The 18,711-nt window shown below is 46.9% G+C and overlaps 1 protein-coding gene across 11 annotated transcripts in view; it reads left to right on the plus strand.

Moving 5' to 3' along the window:
• RBM33 (RNA binding motif protein 33) overlaps positions 1-18,711 on the plus strand; it is a 132,467-nt gene that overhangs the window by 42,262 nt on the left and 71,494 nt on the right. For all 11 annotated transcript variants that reach the window (XM_059172356.1, XM_059172357.1, XM_059172366.1 and 8 more), the window contains exon 6: positions 15,922-16,093. In XM_059172356.1, coding sequence (XP_059028339.1) covers positions 15,922-16,093 — 172 coding nt within the window. The remainder of the gene's footprint in view (positions 1-15,921; positions 16,094-18,711) is intronic.

The raw sequence follows: 18,711 nt of genomic DNA on the forward strand, positions 1-18,711 counted from the left end.
TTGAAAGAGATTGTTTAATGGAACCTTAGAATATTTATTTCTGATCATAATTGTGTTTATCTCAGTAGTTATTTTTAAGATTTGATTGGTTTTGAATGTTTTCTGACACTTCAGTAGATAATACAGTAATGAAAAAATGTTTGTCATTTTGGTACCTAGGATCATGTAAAAGGCCTCATGGCTGCTTGTTCTTTTGATAATGGTAATGGTTTATTTTGGTAATAAATCGTTCACTGGTGTGGACAAGTTCTCTTCTGGTTTACTGGTGCGTTTGTATACTATCTGAAAGTGGGGTGCTATACATTTAAAATGATTCTTAAAGATGAAGCCAAGATCTTTTAAAAATGTACCTGGTTATTCCCTGGTTAGAGCGTTTTATTATTTCTCCTGGTCTCGGTAAGAAAAGGTGACCGGTTGATGGTATGTGGGTCCTTTTCCCTTGTACAGTCAGCAGTTCAGCACTTCTGTACTGATGTCCAGGCACTGGGGGCACCAGTTTTGCTAACAGGAGACCGAGGCGTGGCCCCTGCCTTCCGTGCACTTAGAATTTGGGGGAGCAGATCCGGGGGGGAAAGTGCCTGCTTGACAGCACGAGTGTGCGGCGTTGGAGCTGTTTCTCACTGTGGCCTCCCGGCCGAGTTTGTTGTGCAGAGAATTCTGGTACGTCAGGACTGCCCTCTCTTGTGTTCGGTTGTCAGACAAGAGAAGAGGTTGCATTTAGGCTCTGGGTTGTGTAAAATCCAGCTTAGTTCTCCGATGTCTTGTGGTCTCGGAGTTCCGATCCGAAAGAAAAACGGTGCGGCGGTTCAGTGCCCCACGGTACTTTCCCACATCAAAATGAGAATTGTTTTCAGAATTAAAAAAAAAAAGCCTTCGGCAGTTTTGCTTAGAATTTTTGAGAGCGTCCTCCTGTTTTCGCAGGGAGCCGTGTGGGAAGGCGAGGCGAGTGTCCCGCGAGCCCCCTCTGCGCGCCTCGGCGCCGGAGTTCACGGCGCGGCCGCTCTTCTCCCTTCCTGTCCCTGTCCGCTGGCGGCTTCCGGCAGCCGGGGCTGGAGCGTCCCCTGCCGTGTCTTCGGACTGGGGCTCCGGCTGGGGAGCGCGGCGGGCTCCTGGACGGGCTTCCTCAGGGGAGCCCAGCAGGCGGGCGGCGGGCGGGGGCCCCTGGGTCCCAGCGGCATTTTAGCGTATCGGATGGTTTATTCACTGTGTGTCGTGTCCCGGGTCGGATGGTTAACTTGTCCCCTCGAGCTAGAACCCCGCTCGGTGACATGCCGAGTGTGAGCACGTAATGGGTTTTGGGGCGCACTCTTGACACCGAGTGGGTGCGTTTGGCGGATGGCCGGGAATGGAGGCCGGGAATGGAGGCCGGGAGCCGCCTTGCCAGGGGCACGTGGGCGTGGGCAGAAGCGGGGCCGCGTGCGGGCGTGGCTCAGAGGACGACCGTGCCCGGCGGCCCTCGGGTGCCGTGGATTTTGCCAGTCCTCTTCTTGAGAGTGACTTGGGACTTGATTTAAAAGCTTGTGCTCTTGTGTTAAGAGACGGTGATCCTTGTTATTTGAGAAATATGAGAAAATGGTCGAGGATGTATACTTTTACGCACAATCTTTTCAGGGTTTTTAAAGCTCCTGTAGATGGAGAGTTCATAAAACACGGGTCTGTCGGAACAGTTTCAGACTGGGAGCTCGTGTGAAGGGCTTGTTTCTTGGGGAGGATCCAGTGGCATAGAGTATTCTCCGTTGTGTCTCAGCTGAAGATTCTGATGGCCGCCGCTGGCCTTCCTCGAAGTCTAACCGTTCTGTCAGTGAATGGTGAGGGGTGACAGTTCTCTTTTCGACGGGACGGTTTCTTCTGGAGAGTGAGATGCAGTGTTCAGGCAGCCTTGAGAGACACTTGTGGGACCTACGATGGTTTGTCCCCTTGAACGCAGCTGGTTTCTTTGGGGATCGCAGGGGCGGCTTCTGTGTCGCGCGGGAGCTTGCCTCAGGTTCTGTCCGTGCTCACTCTCGCTGTCTTGCAAGCAGCCGCTGCTGTTCCGGCGGATGCTGGCAGGGTCAGCTCCCCCGCGCAGGACCAGAGGTTCCTGTTACTTGACCGTAGCGTGTGTAGGGACCCTTCCTTCTCTTGGAACCATCTCGAGCCCGCTGTCTGCTTCCTTCCATATGCCCTTCGAGGGAGGTCTGCCCCTTACGTGTCGCACAGAGCTGGAACCACCCCTCCGATCGAAGGGATGCGCTGAGGGAGAAGCAAATTCAAACGCCATCTCTAACCAAGCTCCTGTGTGGAAGTGAACGGCTTATGCTTTTGTTGCCTTTTACTGCTGTAAAAATGGCGCACGGTGGGTGTGCTTCGGCTCCCGTGCCGCTGCTGGGCTGCACCGAGCGAGCGCAGGCACCTTCTCTTGAAGGCTGCTGTCCCCGAGCGCGGGCTCAAAGGGCGCTCGGGGGCTGGAGCGCAGCTGTGGCACTGACCTTGGCCGTGGCGCTGGCCTGCCGCTCCCCGTCTCAGTAACGCGGGCGAGGCCGCATCGGCTGCCCGTGCTTCGTGCTTTCTGCTTTGTCCGGTCACCGCGCTCGTCACGTTTGCTAAAATAACGAAGCATGAGTCGTGAAGATGAAAAGTGCTTTCAGGACCCGGAGCGGTATGAGGAGGACTTACTTTCTCTTTAATGGCTGTCAGGATGAAGAACGCTTGCAGGCTTGTGGGCGGCGGGGGCTGCGAGGGCAGGAAGACTGTGTTGCTGAAGATGAATTAGATGAGATCACTGACCCCCAGGTTGCTCCTGAAGCGGAAGAGGTATTTGTTCATCTTTTAAAAAGAGTCCAAAATTTTGATGGTTTTTTTTGCTTCCAGATTTAAAATGAGCCTTTTTTTTTTTTTAAAGCATTAGTGAAAAGTTGATACATGTCTTCTTTGAACTATGTGTGCAGAAAAAGCCGGCGCTTTCTAGAGTCTTTGGATAGTGAGTTCTGGTGAGCTGTGATTTCCACTTAGCTCTTTGCCCTGGAAGTGTTAGAATACTTCAGTGTTTTAGGGGGGCATGGGTACAGATCTTTAAAAATGTGGTGTATGTGTTAGTGCTTTGAAAGGATTGCTATAATCATTTTAAATCCGTTGACGTTCGTAGTTAAGAGCATTCTTGCAGAACTACGTCCGGGTTCGTATTTAGGTGTTCCCTTGCTTGGGTGGTTGGGTGAGAAGCTGGGCCCCTGCTCTCAGGGAGCGCGCGCTTTGATCCAGGAGAGGGGAGACACGTGGGCAAGTTCCTGTGGCCGAGGCCTAGAAGAAGTGAAGTCCGCCAGCGCGCGCTCCGGTCCCTGCTTCGGGAGCTCGCGGAGGGGCCCTCTGGTTGGGACTGGGTCTCCCAGCGCACCGGGAAGGGCCGCGGGGAAGCGTTGAGGCTTGGCGAAGAGGTGAGCTGTGGGCTAGTCTGAAGAGATGTTTGGATGAACAGAGGCGGCGTGAGGCGTGTCGGGCTTCCTAGATTCGGGTTTCCGACGACCTGCGGACTGGCCTGGTGGGCCAGGCCTGTGAGCCGTGAAATCATTCTGTCGCCGTGCGATCTGTTGGTTTAGAAACGGTTTTTCCTTACTAATTTTTTTTTTTCTCAGTTACTTTCCTTAATAACTTTTCCTCCCTTTATTCCAAAAGATCATGAAAAGTGATACTTAGTGGCTTGGGTCGTCTGCTTTGGGTACTTAGGCCAGCGCTTTAGAAACTCCGCGCACGGAACTCTACTTGCCCTTCCTTTGCCTCCCACGGCGCTGTGACCGAGTGTGGGCACGTGTATGCTGCGAGCACTTCGCAGGACATACCCTCTCTCCTCCCTCGCAGGCCAAATTTGACTTTCCTTTTTGTGCCGTCTGTCTCTTGCTATTTGAAATAATTTGAAACTTAGAGAAAAGATAAAAGAATAGGATGGAGAAATCTTTACTCAGATTGTCCAGTTGTAGAAGCAGCCAGGACAAGGAGCCAAGCCAAAGCTGAAGGAGATGTTCCGTGAGAGATGGTTCCCTCCTCGTGGCCACTCTGTGCCGGCTGTCCTGAGCCACTGCCCCGGGTTTGGAGAAAGCAGAGCTGTACGCAGGTGAGCGCTCTGTGTGCTGGAGGGCGTAGAGCACGTCTGGGTCAGACCTGTGAGAGGCTGATTCAGGCAGAAGACATCTAAGAAAGAACCCTGAAGACATCAGGAGTGGAGAGAAGGGGGGGGCGCAGTTAGGGAGGTGCAGATATCATTCCCAGTGGTGAGTAGTTGAGATGGAAACCTAGTTCGTGTCCTGCTAGTTTGTGGGATTTTGAGTTTGGAAAATTAATTTCATTGATATTTGTCGTAATTTATTCTTTCGGTACTTTAAGTAGTAGTCTCTTTACCCTTTGATGAGAATATATTTATAGGACATTTTAGGATGAGAAAAGTCTAATGATGTCTGGAGATACACACTTTTTGTGTGAAGCAATCAAAGAAAAGCAGGGTTACCCTTGCTTGGCTGCCTTCTGGAAGTGCTTGTTTTCTGGGTCTGACTGGTAGATCTAGGTATTTCAGACTTTGATTCCTGAACTGTAGTCATAAAAATATTAAAGCAAAAGTGGGTTGTTATTATTAAAAAAGAATGGTAATCTTGCCTTCGATTTTCAAGTATCTTCTGGAGAGATGTCTTTGGAGGAACATTAATGATTGGACCCAGCCTTAAAGGAAATGAACTCATAACCTGTCTGCGGCTAATATGACAGAGTATCTCAGAGACACGTAGAAAGGATTGCTCATTTGGGGAAAAGTTGGATTGCTCCCTTATACCTTACATCAGTGTGGATCTCAGGAAGATTGAATCTTTTAGTGTAAAAAACAACCAGACATAGACTTGTTCATCTGCATATACACATACGGAATGGTCAGCGGATTAGAAGAAATCATTTTAATAATGGCAACCGAGTGGCCTTAGGCTTACCTGCAAAACTGAAAACTCAGCAAATGTGAGAGCTAATTTTTTTTAACACTAAAGTCAAAAAATTCCAGAGGGCATTTCCGATCTGGTGTAGGCCTCCTCAGGTAATCGTGTATAGGCTTCTTTTTGACGTGCATGGTAAGTTCTAGGGCTGCCTTTCTTACTGTGGTCTGCATCCAGACTGTGGGTAGCTGGAGGCCCGGAGGGGACCATGCCACTCCAAACCCACATCGCAGAGTTCTCAGGTAGCCCGCGATAAACATCTCACAAGTTAGGCCTTGGTCACATGGCCATAACCTACGGCAGGGAAACTGGTGAAGACAGTGTGAGGTGACAACGTGTTCAGCCAAAACTGGGAGTTTTATTATTAAGGACATGATAGAAAATGAGGAAAAACGAGCACAAAGTTGTCTTGGTTATTACCCTTCTACTCTCGGTAGTAAAGGAAAAGAGTGATTTGATCATCTGTAAATACCCCAAAACACCATGAAGAGGTTCAACAAATGACAGATTTGGGAAATTCGCATGTGAGCCTAAAAATTAATATATTTAACAAAGTTAATATATTCCGCACATACAGATGAGCATTCCTATATAAAGAAGAGTCAATAATACGGGAGAGTAATCCAAAGAGAAGAGAAGCACATGACCACTACGCATATAAAATATAGTCAACAAAATAAATTAAAATGGATAATTTAACCTTTTTTAATACTGGCAGAAATCAAAATGACTGGTCAGATTACAGTCTCATTCTGTTAGGAGACCATTTTAGAAACGTTAACTGCCCAGAGACACTTTTCTGGGGGTCTCTCATGTTTCAGCCTATTTTGTGAGCGAAGCACAGACTGCCCCTTTGTTCTCAGCTAGCTTTTCAAGCACACACACAGTCTTAAAAGATGGAGTATCTTCCTCTGGGGCCAGGGGCAAGTGTGCTTTCTGTTTCTTGTAACAGACTGGGGGTCCCTACACTCAGGGTCTCTTTTGTAGCTCAGCCACTGTGTTCACACGGCACCTGGGAATCCGCTCCGGGAGCCAGCCCCCAAGTGACACTGTTCTGGATCAGAGGGATGCCTTGTCCTCAACTGTGACCAGGCTCTGATGGCTTCTCACAGCCTCCGTGAAACAGTGGCAACTGCCTCACTTGCTTGCTGGAAGGGGAAGATTCGCACACCCTCCGTTCTTCTCGGGGGGATCAAAGCCTCAAGGCCTTTCGGCTCAGTAATTCCCGTTGCTGAAGTCATCCGAGAGAGTTCATCTACCTGTGTTGGAAGACGCGCACTCCAGTCCGCTTGCAGCCTCAAGTGTAGAGTTTTCTAGAGGGTTAAGGGGTGGCCGGACTTCTCGGGACCATGGCTTACTTGCGGATGCGCTCGCTTTCTGTTGGGCACGTAAAGTGAACAGAGGAAGACAATCCAGTTCCTCCCCTAAGTTCCCTGTAACTTTGCACATCTAAGTGTGTGTGTGACTCCACATCTGCATGGGTGTGGACAAAAATGCTGATAGTGGTTACCTCTCGATGGTGGGATTATTTGATGCTTTGTACCCCAAATACTTCAGAATATTTTTGCTATGAGCAGAATAACTTTTTTTTTTTTTTAAGATTTTATTTATTTATTTGACAGAGATCACAAGCAGGCAGAGAGACAGGCAGAGAGAGAGAGGGGGAAGCAGGCTCCCTGCTGAGCAGAGAGCCCGATGTGGGGCTCGATCCCAGGACCCTGAGATCATGACCTGAGCCGAAGGCAGATGCTTGACCCGCTGAGCCACCCAGGCGTCCAACAGAATAACTTTTTAAAATTGGGACCCAGGATGGTTAAGATTCTGACCTGGAATTTGTAAGGCAAAGATTGCATTTGTTAACTCCTGTGATTTCAAGTTGCTGAGGTCCCACTTGAAACATTCTAAGGTTTGTTTTCAGTATGAATCTTTTTATAGAGCATAAAGTAAACTCTCCTCCAGATTGACTAGTTTCTTTTTTTATGCCATCTGTGAGGAGGTAGAGTATTTGCTTTTTCCTTCTAAGCTGTATGTCCCAAAATTTAATTTTAAATTTAGTATTTGAAAGTATTTTTAAAAAGTTACTCTTATATTTACTTTCTTATTCTTCTGTCCTTTTATGGTTGAGGTTTGCCTTATTTTTTTGTTGCTTAAAATTTTTTTTTTTTTTTTTAAGATTTTATTTATTTATTTGACAGAGAGAGATCACAAGCAGGCAGAGAGGCAGGCAGAGAGAGAGGAGGAAGCAGGCTCCCTGCGGAGCAGAGAGCCCGATGTGGGACTCGATCCCAGGACCCTGAGATCATGACCTGAGCCGAAGGCAGCGGCTTAACCCACTGAGCCACCAGGCGCCCCTTTAAAATATTTTTAATGCATTTGTATTTTGTGTGTTTAGTGTATTTGTTTCATGTTTTAAGTATATTTTAAATATATTTACTTTCCTATCCTCTGTCCTTGCTGGTTGCTTCAAGTTTGCCTTGTTTATGTCGCTCGTTTTGTCTGGACTGGAAATCCTTCCCCACGTGCTTCGCTCCCAGGCCTTCTGATAGTCCTTGGAGTCAGGTAACGTGCTGGTCGCGGCCCCCGCAACGCCCCCCGCCATGAAGATCTCGGGCTTGTCTCCTTTCTTGTAGAATCCCTGAGATCTGCCAGTCTCAAATACCATTATTGAGCATTTGTGCATGGTGCTGTCTTAGGTGTTGAAAGGTGGGTGTCCCGTGTCACATGCTGTCGTAGTACGTTTCGGAACTTTCGCTTTGGAGAGCGGCTCTTCCATCTTTTTTAAAGAAGCCAGAAGAGAGTCCTGAAGGAGGAGTGACGGGTTTGGCCTGCCACGGTGCCTGTGTTTCGGTATCCATGCAGCCTTTTCATCCAGTTGCTCAGGCGTCTGCAGGGGCTCGGCGAGCCAGCTGTTGGCGCCCAGCAGCGGCGTGGGGCCGGGCTCTGGGGTGCGCCGAGAGCCGAGGAAGGGAGCGGGGCGCCGTGGCCGCTTCAGCTCCTTGAAGTCTGCGTTGGCGGCGTCCGCGCCGTGCGGCGGGGAGTCCTTTCCGTGGGCAAACCTGCTGGAGGCGACACCTTCACGATCGTGCGTGGTCGCAGCCCGGACGTGCCTGCGCTCGCGGCGGGTGACGAGGACGTGATCATAAAGACGCCGGGGCCGGTTGTGCTGGTTGTCGTCCCCTGCGGCCAGCAGGCCTGCCGCGTGCGCTGCTTTCCTCCTGTGGAGCAGGAGCGATGAGCAGGGCGAAGAAGTCTGCGCCCTGTTGAAAGCGTTTACTCCGCGCGCTGGGAGGCCACTGGCGGTCGGGGGGGCACATCCCGAAACGTGCCGTTCGGGGTTTCGGTCCGAGCGTTCGGGGTGCCGCCTTCCCTCTGCTCGGAAGCCGTTCTGTGACCCACGGCGCTCCCCCTTCTGTCCTGTCAGCCCTGACTCCGCGGAGGCAGTGTTGTTCTTGTCACCTGAAATAGCCTTTCCTACTCTAGAACTTCACGGGAACAGAATCCTTACTCTGTGTCTCACGCTCGTGTTCCACGTAATGTTTCCGAGGCTCATGTAGGTCGTTGTACATGTCAGTAGTTCACTGCATTTTAGGGATGTGCCATACGTGTTCATTTTCCCGATAGAGGAGATATTTGGGTGGGTTCCTGCCTTCCTTCCTTCCTTCCTTTTCATCTTTATTTATGGGGCGCCCGGGTGGCTCAGTTGGCTAAGCCTCTGCTTTCGGCTCAGTTCATGTTCTCAGGGTCCTGGGATCGAGGCCCGCGCTGGGCTCTCTGCTCAGTGGGGAGCTGCTTCTCCCTCTACTTCTGCCTGCCTCTCCCCGTTTGTGCTCACGCTTTCTCTCCCCTGTCCTGGCAATTCAGTAAAGTATATATAAAAAAGATCTGTATTTGTTTGAGAGAGAGAGCGGAAGCAGGGGCAAACTCCCTGCTAAGCAGGGAGCCCGACGCGGGACTCAGTTCCAGGACCCTGAGATCATGACCTGAGTTAAAGGCAGATGCTTCACTCCCTGAGCCACCCAGGCGTCTGGGTTTTCTTTTCTTTTTCTTTTTTTTTTAAAAGTCATGGATAATTCAGCTATAAAGATTATCTTACGTATCTTTTAGTGGATGTATCTTTTCATTTTCCTTGGTATTAACTATGAATGGAATTACTGAGAGAGTAGAAGTTAATTCTATGAGAATCCACCAAATGGTTTCTCAGAGTGATGCTATCATCTTGTGCTCCCGCGGTCTTTGCCTGAGAGTGTCCGTTCGCCGTCACTCGTGGCGTCCGTCTCTCCCATGTAGATCTTTCACTGGGTGTGTCCTTGCACGTTTAGTGTGCGCTCCTTTGATAGCTGATGATACTGCACGCCCTTGCTGGTGCTGATTCCACTTCTAGATCTTCCTTGTGTCCATTTTTAGTCTTTAAAAAATGGGTTCTTTTTAATCTTTGTCTGTGTATGCTGTGCGTAGTCTGTATATGCCACATAGAGAATATAAATTATCTGTATATGTTCTGCATGGAACATTGTCTAAAGCTCTGTCTGTGTGTTCTAGGTAGATATTTTTCCTTTTTTTTTTTTTTTAAGATTTTATTTATTTATTTGACAGACAGAGATCACAAGTAGGCAGAGAGGCAGGCAGAGAGAGAGGGGGAAGCAGGCTCCCCGCTGAGCAGAGAGCCCGATGTGGGGCTCGATCCCAGGACCCTGAGATCATGACCTGAGCTGAAAGCAGAGGCTTTAACCCACTGAGCCACCCAGGTGCCCCTAGGTAGAGTTTTTTTAAAGATGTTTGTTTATTTGAGAGTGAGAATGCACAAGAGGGAAAGGGAGAGAGAATCTGAAGCAGACTCCACACTGAGCACAGAGCCCGACGTGGGACTCGATCCCACAGTCGCAAGATCATGACCTGATCGGAGCTGAGAGTTGGACGCTTAATTGACTTGGCCACCCAGATGCTCTTAGATCGACACACAGAGTATAGACAGACAGGTGTTTATATGTATAGTGGATATTTTCTCTGAGCCTGTGGCTTCTGTTCTAATTTTCTTAAAGGTATCTTTTCATGAACACAAAATTTTAATTTGATGAAGACCAGGTAATTCTGTGACCCAAGAAATCTTTACCCCAGAGCTGCAAAGATACTAGCCTGTGTTTTCTTCTGGAAGCTTTTTTAGCATTAACTCTTTGTCGTTTAGGTCTGTGATCTGTCTCAGCTAATATGTTTATGTGTGTATCTGAGTTTCACTTTTTCATGTATGTTTATCTGATTGTTGCACCATTATTTGTTGTAAAACCTTCCTTTCCCATTGAATTGTCTTAGTGCTTAAGTTGGGAATTAATTGATCATTTAAGTTTGGCGCTCTTTCTGGGACATCTCTTGTTCCCTCGCTGATACTACACTGTCTTGATTACTGTGGCATGAAAGCTGGTAGTGTAAATCCACCAGTTTTGTCTTCCTTTTCAAGATTGTTTTGGCTATTCTAGGTCCTTTGAATTTCCATATAAATTCTGTAACTGATTTGCCAATATCTACTAAAAGTCTGATTGGGATTTTGGTAGGGAATGCATTATTATCTTTCCATCAGACTCGGGGAAAACTGATGGCTTAGTGATCATGTTACCTGTTAATACACACACTTTTAATTCTTCATATCCTACCTGTGCTTTGATTTCTTTCATCTCTCGGAACGAACAGAAATACTGAAGGCACTCACTCTTCCCTGCTTCCTGATGGTAGGGGAAGTGCGCAGTGTTTCATCAAATCAGTGACTGGAGCTCACTGGAAGTTGGTGTGTGTTTCATCAGAGTGAAGCTGTTCTCCGTGTCTTGTTCATTGAGTTTTTTTTTTTTTTTTTTTAAAAGATTTTATTTATTTATCAGAGAGAGAGAGGGGGAGAGAGCGAGCACAGGCAGACAGAATGGCAGGCAGAGGCAGAGGGAGAAGCAGGCTCCCCGCCGAGCAAGGAGCCCGATGCGGGACTCGATCCCAGGACGCTGGGATCATGACCTGAGCCGAAGGCAGCCGCTCAACCAACTGAGCCACCCAGGTGTCCCGAGTTTTTTTTTTTTTTTTAAAGAATGAGAAATGGCTGTTGAAATTTGTCAGTGCCTTTTCGGCATCTTTTGAAATACTCCAGTGGTTTCTGTCTTTTCTTTTATTAATGTGAATTAAACTGACTTTTAAAAAAAACTGGTAACTATACTCCAGACTTTTCATTGCCCTTTAACAAGGAATTTTGTATGTGCTCTTACTGTTCTGGGATCCAGTCCCGGGGTCCACACTGTTGTGGTTGTCCCCTCTGGTCTGCCTGTGCTTCACGCCACGCCAATCTAGAGCTGCGCTGGCCGCATAGCCCATAGCATGTGTCCTCCGGTCTGGGCTCGTCTGATGCTTTCTCGTGATTATGCTGGGTCATGGGGGGTTGGAAGGAATGCCACAGAGGTTGGCTGCCCTTCTCATCCATCATACCACTGGGTATGGGACCTCCCTGCCAATGTCAGCCTTGATCGCATGGCCACATCCTGTTTGCCAGTTACAGGTAGTAGGTCTGTAAAGTACGGTCTTTCCTCTTCTGTGCTCTGTTCCTTAGAAGCAAGTCCCTCGTCGCTGGCCCTTCAAGGGCGGACGGACTGGAGTTCCTCTGGTGGAGGGAGGGTTATGGGGGCAGGGGTGCTATCTACATGTATTTGGAATTTTTCTCTAAGATTTGGTAAATTGATTTTTTTTGTATCTTAAATCAACCTTGTGCTTCTGTCTAACCTCACTTAGTTGTGATATATTTTCCTGTTTTATATTTTGCTAGATTCCACGTGCTTTTGTTTTTTTGAGGAATTTTGTGTCTGTATTTATGAAGGATAATGGTCTGTAGTTAGAATTTTTATGCAATTTGATTGCTGCATCTCTACAACTTGTAAATTTTCACCATTTTTTTTTTTTTTTAAGATTTGTGTATTTTGGAGTGGGGGAGGAGAAGTGTGAGTGAGCAAGCGGTGGGGAGCGGGCGACGGCAGAAGGAGAGAGAGAATCTCAAGCAGTTTGCCTACTGCATGCAGAGCTTCATCTTAGGACCCTGAGATCATGACCTGGGCCGAAATCAAGAGTCAGATACTTAACAGACTGAGCCCCCCCAGGTGCCCCTAAATTTTCACAATTGGTAGAATTAATACTTGTATTTGATTTCTATTTCTTAGTATAATAAAGAATTATTCTCTATTAAAATATTCTGTAAACATTAAAAACTTATGGTAAATTTTTAAAAACTCTGTTCCCTCTGCTTCTCCCACCCTGTTTTGGAGAACCACCCGTGTTTCTTCCCCTTGGGTTTGGGAAAGAATATTGAATTTTCTTTTAAAAAGCTTAGATCACAGGTTCATTTCAGAATTATTTGGAGAACTTAAAAATATCTACAGGCCTGGATCTTGCTTTCCCTTAGACTTTCTAATTCTTTTTTTTTTTTTTTTTAAGATTTTATTTACTTGATGGAAAGAGATCACAAGTAGACAGAGAGGCAGGCAGAGAGAGAGGAGGAAGCAGGCTCCCCACTGAGCAGAGAGCCCGATGGACCCTGAGATCATGACCTGAGCTGAAGGCAGAGGCTTTAACCCACTGAGCCACCCAGGCGCCCTAGACTTTCTAATTCTTTATACCTTTAACCCATGAACAGTGCTGGGGTTAGGGTCACTGGTCCCTGCTTAGTTGAAAATCTGCATGTAACTTTTAACTACCCCAGAACATAACTGCTAAGAGCTTACTGATAACAGTCGATTAGCATCTATTTTGTATGTTATATGTATTATATACTATATCCAAAAATTCACATACCAGTGGATCCGTGCATTTCCAACCTGAGTTGTTCAGGGGGCAACTATATGTGGCAAGATTTTGATAGAGTTGTCTATTTTTAAGAACTTTCATGATGATTTTCATGTGTACCCTCTGTTAAGAATTACAATTACATCTTTCAGGTTTTCAAGATAATTAAATAGTTAAAAATCAAGTCTTTGTGTATTTTTGGCAAAGCCTCACAATGAGATCACGGATACACATATTTAACTTCTTACACAATAGTATCTTACGATAATTTGATTTTTATGTCACCAGCACTGTTCTTCATTGGGGTTTTACTTATGGGTAGAATACTAGCTGGTACTTGTTAAAACTGTGGAGGGGGCGCCTAGATCGCTCAGTCATTAGGCGTCTGCTTTTGGCTCAGGTCATAATCTCAGGGTCCTGGGATTGAGCCCCACATCAGGCTCCTTGCTAGGCAGAGAGCCTGCTTCTCCCTCTCTCACTCCTCCTGCTTGTGTCCCCTCTTGCTATCTGTCTCTCTCTGTCAAATAAATAAGTAAAATATTAAAAAAAAAATGTGGAGAAACTCAGCAGTTGGCAGATAGGTTATTTGATTCTGTAAATCATATGGCCAAAAAAGATGCCTTTTTTTCTTTTCTTCTCTTTTCTTTTCTTCTTTTTCTTTTCTTTTCGAGCCAGTGTTTAGAACAAGAGGTGCTCAAAGGCATGAGTCTAGCTCAGTGCAGGTTGTCCAGTGGTCGGCTGTGGTTGAGACAGGCGAAGCCAGGCCGTGGTTTAGCGTGGGGGTTCTGGGCTTGTGTTGTTCAAGGCCTGCCTGGCCTCCGAGACTTCAGACAGAAGCTTACCTTCCAGGAGTTCCATCGCTCAAAAACTACCGTATGCTGTCATTTTGCGGTCCTGCCTTCCCTCCATTTCTAATCACTGGCAGCCAGGGTGATGTGTTCTCCTGGAGACCGGCCTGTGAGTGCACTCGTTGCAGCGTGTGATCGGCTTCTCTCTTCGGGCAGGGCTTTTGTGATTGCGCCCCCCATGTATGTCCATAGTCGATGCCCTGTTGGCTGCTGGTGAGCGTTGAGTGGCTCCTGTTCACGCAGCCATTCACTTACTGTCGGTCCGATCTCGGTGATCCAGAAGAGAGCAGTATGTTCCTACAGGCTCTTTACGTGAACGTAAATGATTGTTTTTCTGGGGTGAGATGTCGGAAGGCGATTTGCTGGGGTGTAGACTGGGTTGGTTTGTGTCCAGCGGGCTGTAGTAGTTGCCCCAAAGAAACCATTTTCAGCTCATCCTTGCCCTCTCTGGATTTCTTAGATGGATATTTGGATACAAAATAAACTTTATTGATTTCAGTCTTGTCCTGTTTTATGTTAAACTTGCTCGGAAAATTTTGCACTGAAATTACTGTTAATGGCTACATTAGAAATGACCATTGTAGGAAGTAGAATCTTTGCTTTATTGGTAGCCATTTCCTTCTTCCTCTGTGGCCTTGCCACGCAAAACGCGTGGTCTCTGGACCAGCATGTAAGGAGTTTGTTAGAAATGCAGTCTCAGGCCCCACCATGGACGTGTGGAATTACAGTCTGTGTTGTAACAGGGTTCCCAGGGATGGGTGTGAACGCTGGATTGGAGAAGCGCTGCTCTGGAGCCTTACGGAAATGGGAAGCGTCCTTCGTAAATGAGCTGACCTTTGTTTGAGCAAGCCTAGCTGGGTCCATCGTCCGTGTTACTCAGTTCGGTTTCAGATATTCAGTAAGACAGAAATACTGATCTCAAATGAGCAAATGCCAGGACATGGGTACTTTAAAGTTCCATGGTAGACTGACTGTCGGAATACTGGAAGGTGGTGGTATCATCGTCATTATACAGTCCTCGTTTTATCTTCAGGTGATTGAACTCCTGAAGATGTTAGAGACGTGAGTATTTATAGCAATGAGTATGTGCATTCGTAGTTGATCTTTTTGTACAGAAAGTGTTGGGGACAGAATAGAAAACCATTGTATTTTTGGTTTATGTTAAACTTTTTCTTGTGCATTTTCTAATAAAGTAGTTCATCTTTGTTTCCTTTGAGAGTAAAGGACATTTAAAATTATGAATCATGAGAATAAAGGGACAAATTCTGTTTTCTTTACATTTATAAAACGTATTTAAATGAACCTGGCACTTGTAAGTCTGTATTTTATCTCCCAGGAGGTTACCTAGACTCCTAGTGCAAGGGGAAAAGTGGTCAGTATCAACGAGACTATCAGGGCTAGAGTAAGAATTGTTGATGAAGAAATTTTTAGTTGGGATTGGTTGGGTGATATTTCTATAGGAATGCTGACATAATAAAATAAAAGATAAAAGCTGGTTTTAGCATGCCTGAGAAAAAAGCCTAGTTTCGCTGTTGCAGTATTCTGAGCCAGAGGCAGTGATAAATGAACCTGGAGGTTGAAAGCAGGGAGAGGCTGAGAGTGAGTGAGGACAGATATTTGGAGTCTGAAGAAACCAGCCAACCTAACAGCAGTTTTGGAGTGCGCGCCGAGAGTAAAAATCATGGCAGCTGAGGTCAGGAGGGACTGGGAATATTGAGCCTGTGTGACAGGAAGGAGCGTGCTCTCATCGGATGTAAGTCACATGCTGGGGCGTATGCTGAGGACTCGTGGAACTCTAGTGCTGGTTTAACGTATATATTGAATTTTGCTGGAATCTGGATCAGGCTTGAGGCCAGCAGGGACTTCTTGAAATTTATGGTTCTTGGGCCCCTTGGCTGGCTCTGTTGGTTGGGCATACGACTCTTGGTCTCGAGGTTGTGAGTTCAAGCCCAGAGCTGGACACAGAGCCTACTTTAAAAAAATTGGATATGGTGGGGTAGTGGGGAGGGAAGAAGGAAGGAAGAAGTTCACGTTTTTTCTCTCAGAAGTATAACTAAAAGTGTATCGTGTATTAATTACAAGCAAGACTTGAACTTTTTCTGACTTTGTTTTTAATGTTTGAAATTATTTGTTCCTGGAATCAGTTTAGTGTTTTACATGGCCTTGTCATGGAACATTTTACAGTGTGTTTACATCTTAAATATAAAGAACCTGTGTGTGTGTGTGTGTGTGTGTGTGTGTGTGTGTGTATCGATCACGTTTCAGTATTTAATTCAGAAGGATGTGAACTCAGTCTCAATCCCTTTCTGTTTTGTATGTCGGCGCTCTAGGGAGGTATGGAAACTTTGGAACTGCAGAAGGACATAAAAGAAGAATCAGATGAAGAAGATGATGATGATGAAGAATCTGGACGGTTACGTTTCAAAACTGAAAGGAAAGAAGGAACAATTATTAGGCTCTCCGATGTAACTAGAGAGAGAAGGAACATTCCAGAAACTTTGGGTAACTTTTTTTGCCTGTCTCCTGTCCTTCTTCACTCCCGTGTCCGCTTCCTTCATCGTTCTGTCGTGACGGCTCAGATGGGCAGAAACGGTTTGGCTCCATAGGTTACTGTGTGTGCCGTCCAGAGAGCGCGTGGGCTGCGTGACGTTAGAGCTGAGTTACAGCGCTGTATGATACGTTCCGTAAAAGTGACTGTCTTCTGGACCAAAAATATTTGAATAAAGTATCTGATTGCTTACTTTTTTAATAGCTTTTTCTTTTGGAGTTGATGGCTTGGGCCTGCTCTCAGGCATATACCATGCAGGTCCTGCTGGCTCTGGGGGTGGGGGGTGTGGTGTGGGGGTGGCGCAGGGCCATTTGATCCTTCTGGAAGGCTGATTCTGGACCAGACTACTCGTATTTTGTTCCCGTTAGTGTCGTTATAACCATCTTTTTTCTGTTTTCTTTTCCCGGATGTCATTTCCTCTCCATGTTTTATGAGTTAAGGTCCCTTGTTCATAGCCATGATTGACCTTCATTCTGAGCAGACGCTGCTTTGCAGGACCCGCAGAAGGCCGTTGCTGAGAGCAGAGGGCCCTTCACTGGTCACCCTCCCCTCCCCCTAGGGGTTTGATTTTTCCAGTGTCCAGTACAGAGGAAAGAGCAGTGGTTCTCCAATTTGAGCAACAGAATCACCTAGAAGGTTTGTTGAAACACAGATTCCCGGACCCACTGCCAGCTCTCCTGAGAGTTGGTTCAGGGCGCTGCACAGGATGGTCATGTTTCTGAGGAGTTGGCAGGCCGTGGTGCCCCTGCTGCTCTAGGATTCTTCTTTAAGAACGTCTGGGGTACTGTGCTTTGTTCTCGGGCCAGGGGAGGTCGTAGAGTTTCCCTGTTGGGATATTGTACTGGGTTCTAGGGAGAGGGTGTGGGGCGATGGGAGGAGGGGCTCACTTCCGGGTCCACTTCCGGGTCTTGGTCAAAATAAAAAGCAAGCAACTAACTGTCAGTCACTACGTTGATCACTTCTTAACCATTTTTTTATAGTCCTTTTCACTTAGAAACATGAACACGGGTCTGTAAGTGGCAGGTGGGAATTCTGCACGAGGGTGCCAGGCTCCCAGTGTATACAGATGAACAGCGAGCCTGTTTTACCATGTTACCTTTATGCAGCGAGATTTATGGGGCGATTACTGGTGGACTCCTGGCAGTCTCTACTTCTTTGCCCTCTGATTTCCCCCTCCTTTAGCTTCCGACCCAAGAATGCTCTGCACTTAGCTCAAGTTAGGCTGTGAAGTTGCCAGTTGGGCTGAAGCAGGACGGCATAAGTTGCTAAGAAAGAGGATGTGCCGTCGGCCTTGGGAACACGGGATGATGGGACAGAACAGAAGTGTGTCTTTCAGCAGGAGGGAAGGGTAACATTACACACCAGAGCAGGTGTCTCAGGCTTGGGCTGGAGTAGGATGAAAAGGGAGAGTGGCCGCCCCAGGCTGAATGGCACAGAGGGAGAATTCATCGCTTCTCTGCGGTTTTGTAGCGGCTGTGGCATTGTTCCATTGATGTGGAACTTGTGTGCACATCATAACAGCGGGGATAGCTGCAGGTTCTGAGGGTGTGACGTCACTCGACAAACACCGAGAAGGGCCTTTTTCGTCTAGAGCCAGCTTCCTGTAGGCCAGCGTGAGGGTCACTTTCCCCTGAACCCCGATGCCTCGCCCACCTCCTGCCCTCAGCTGGGGTCATCTCTGTGCGTTGCACCCGCCCCGGCACTGACAGCCCAGGTGTCCGTCCTGCTTGTGTTCACCGTCTCTGTTGCTGTCATCCCTCCGTCTCGGGACCTTGGCTTCATTGTGCTCTCTTCGGGGTCATTTGTACCTCCTGAGAGAAGAGGTTGGGGGGGTTAGTGGTAGGCAAGCCGGAGCCTTTCAGTACAGGGGCACAGAGTCTGGGGTCCTTAGGGGTGGGGGCCCACAAGCATAAACAGTTTGGACATTGGCCGTTCTTTTAAACATTAAGAAATTAGGTTTAAATGCATTTATGCCAATTTAGCCAGGTAATAGGGCAAGTGGAAATGGTGCTTAAATGTGTCTGTCTCTGCTCCATATGCGTGAGCCCTGACATAGCAAGCATAGCGTTTGAAGCACGAGTTTTCTAGTAACTCAAAGTTAGGCTTATTTCCGGTACAAAAAGAATTTTTCTGTCCCATTTACAGATTGGTTTCCTAAAACAGTGCACTCTCTTATTACCCTGACCCCACCCCCACTCTTCCAACAAAAGATTAGTTTTACGTAGAAGAAAATACTGATTGAGAAAGAGAAGCTGCTACGGTGTCTGGTAAACCATAAATCTGCTTAAGTTTTACCAGTTAGGCTGTCAGTTCGTGTGCACTTGGTGGCAGGTAGCGGTTTCAGGTTCTGTATAGAAATACCTAACATTTATTTGACTGTATATAGCTGTTTACCTACTCTTTGTAGGTATCTTGCTACCAGAGTCTACATGTCATCTCATATAATACGTATTTCTTGACAAGTGATGTCTTTTAACATTTTAAAGACAAAAATGATTTTGTGTTATCATTGATTGCTAGAGAACCTTCCACTCTTTATTTCATTTATTTATTTATTTATTTTTAAAAAAAG

The sequence above is a fragment of the Mustela lutreola genome, chromosome 4, assembly GCF_030435805.1.
Source record: "Mustela lutreola isolate mMusLut2 chromosome 4, mMusLut2.pri, whole genome shotgun sequence".
NCBI classification, from domain to species: Eukaryota; Metazoa; Chordata; class Mammalia; order Carnivora; family Mustelidae; genus Mustela; species Mustela lutreola.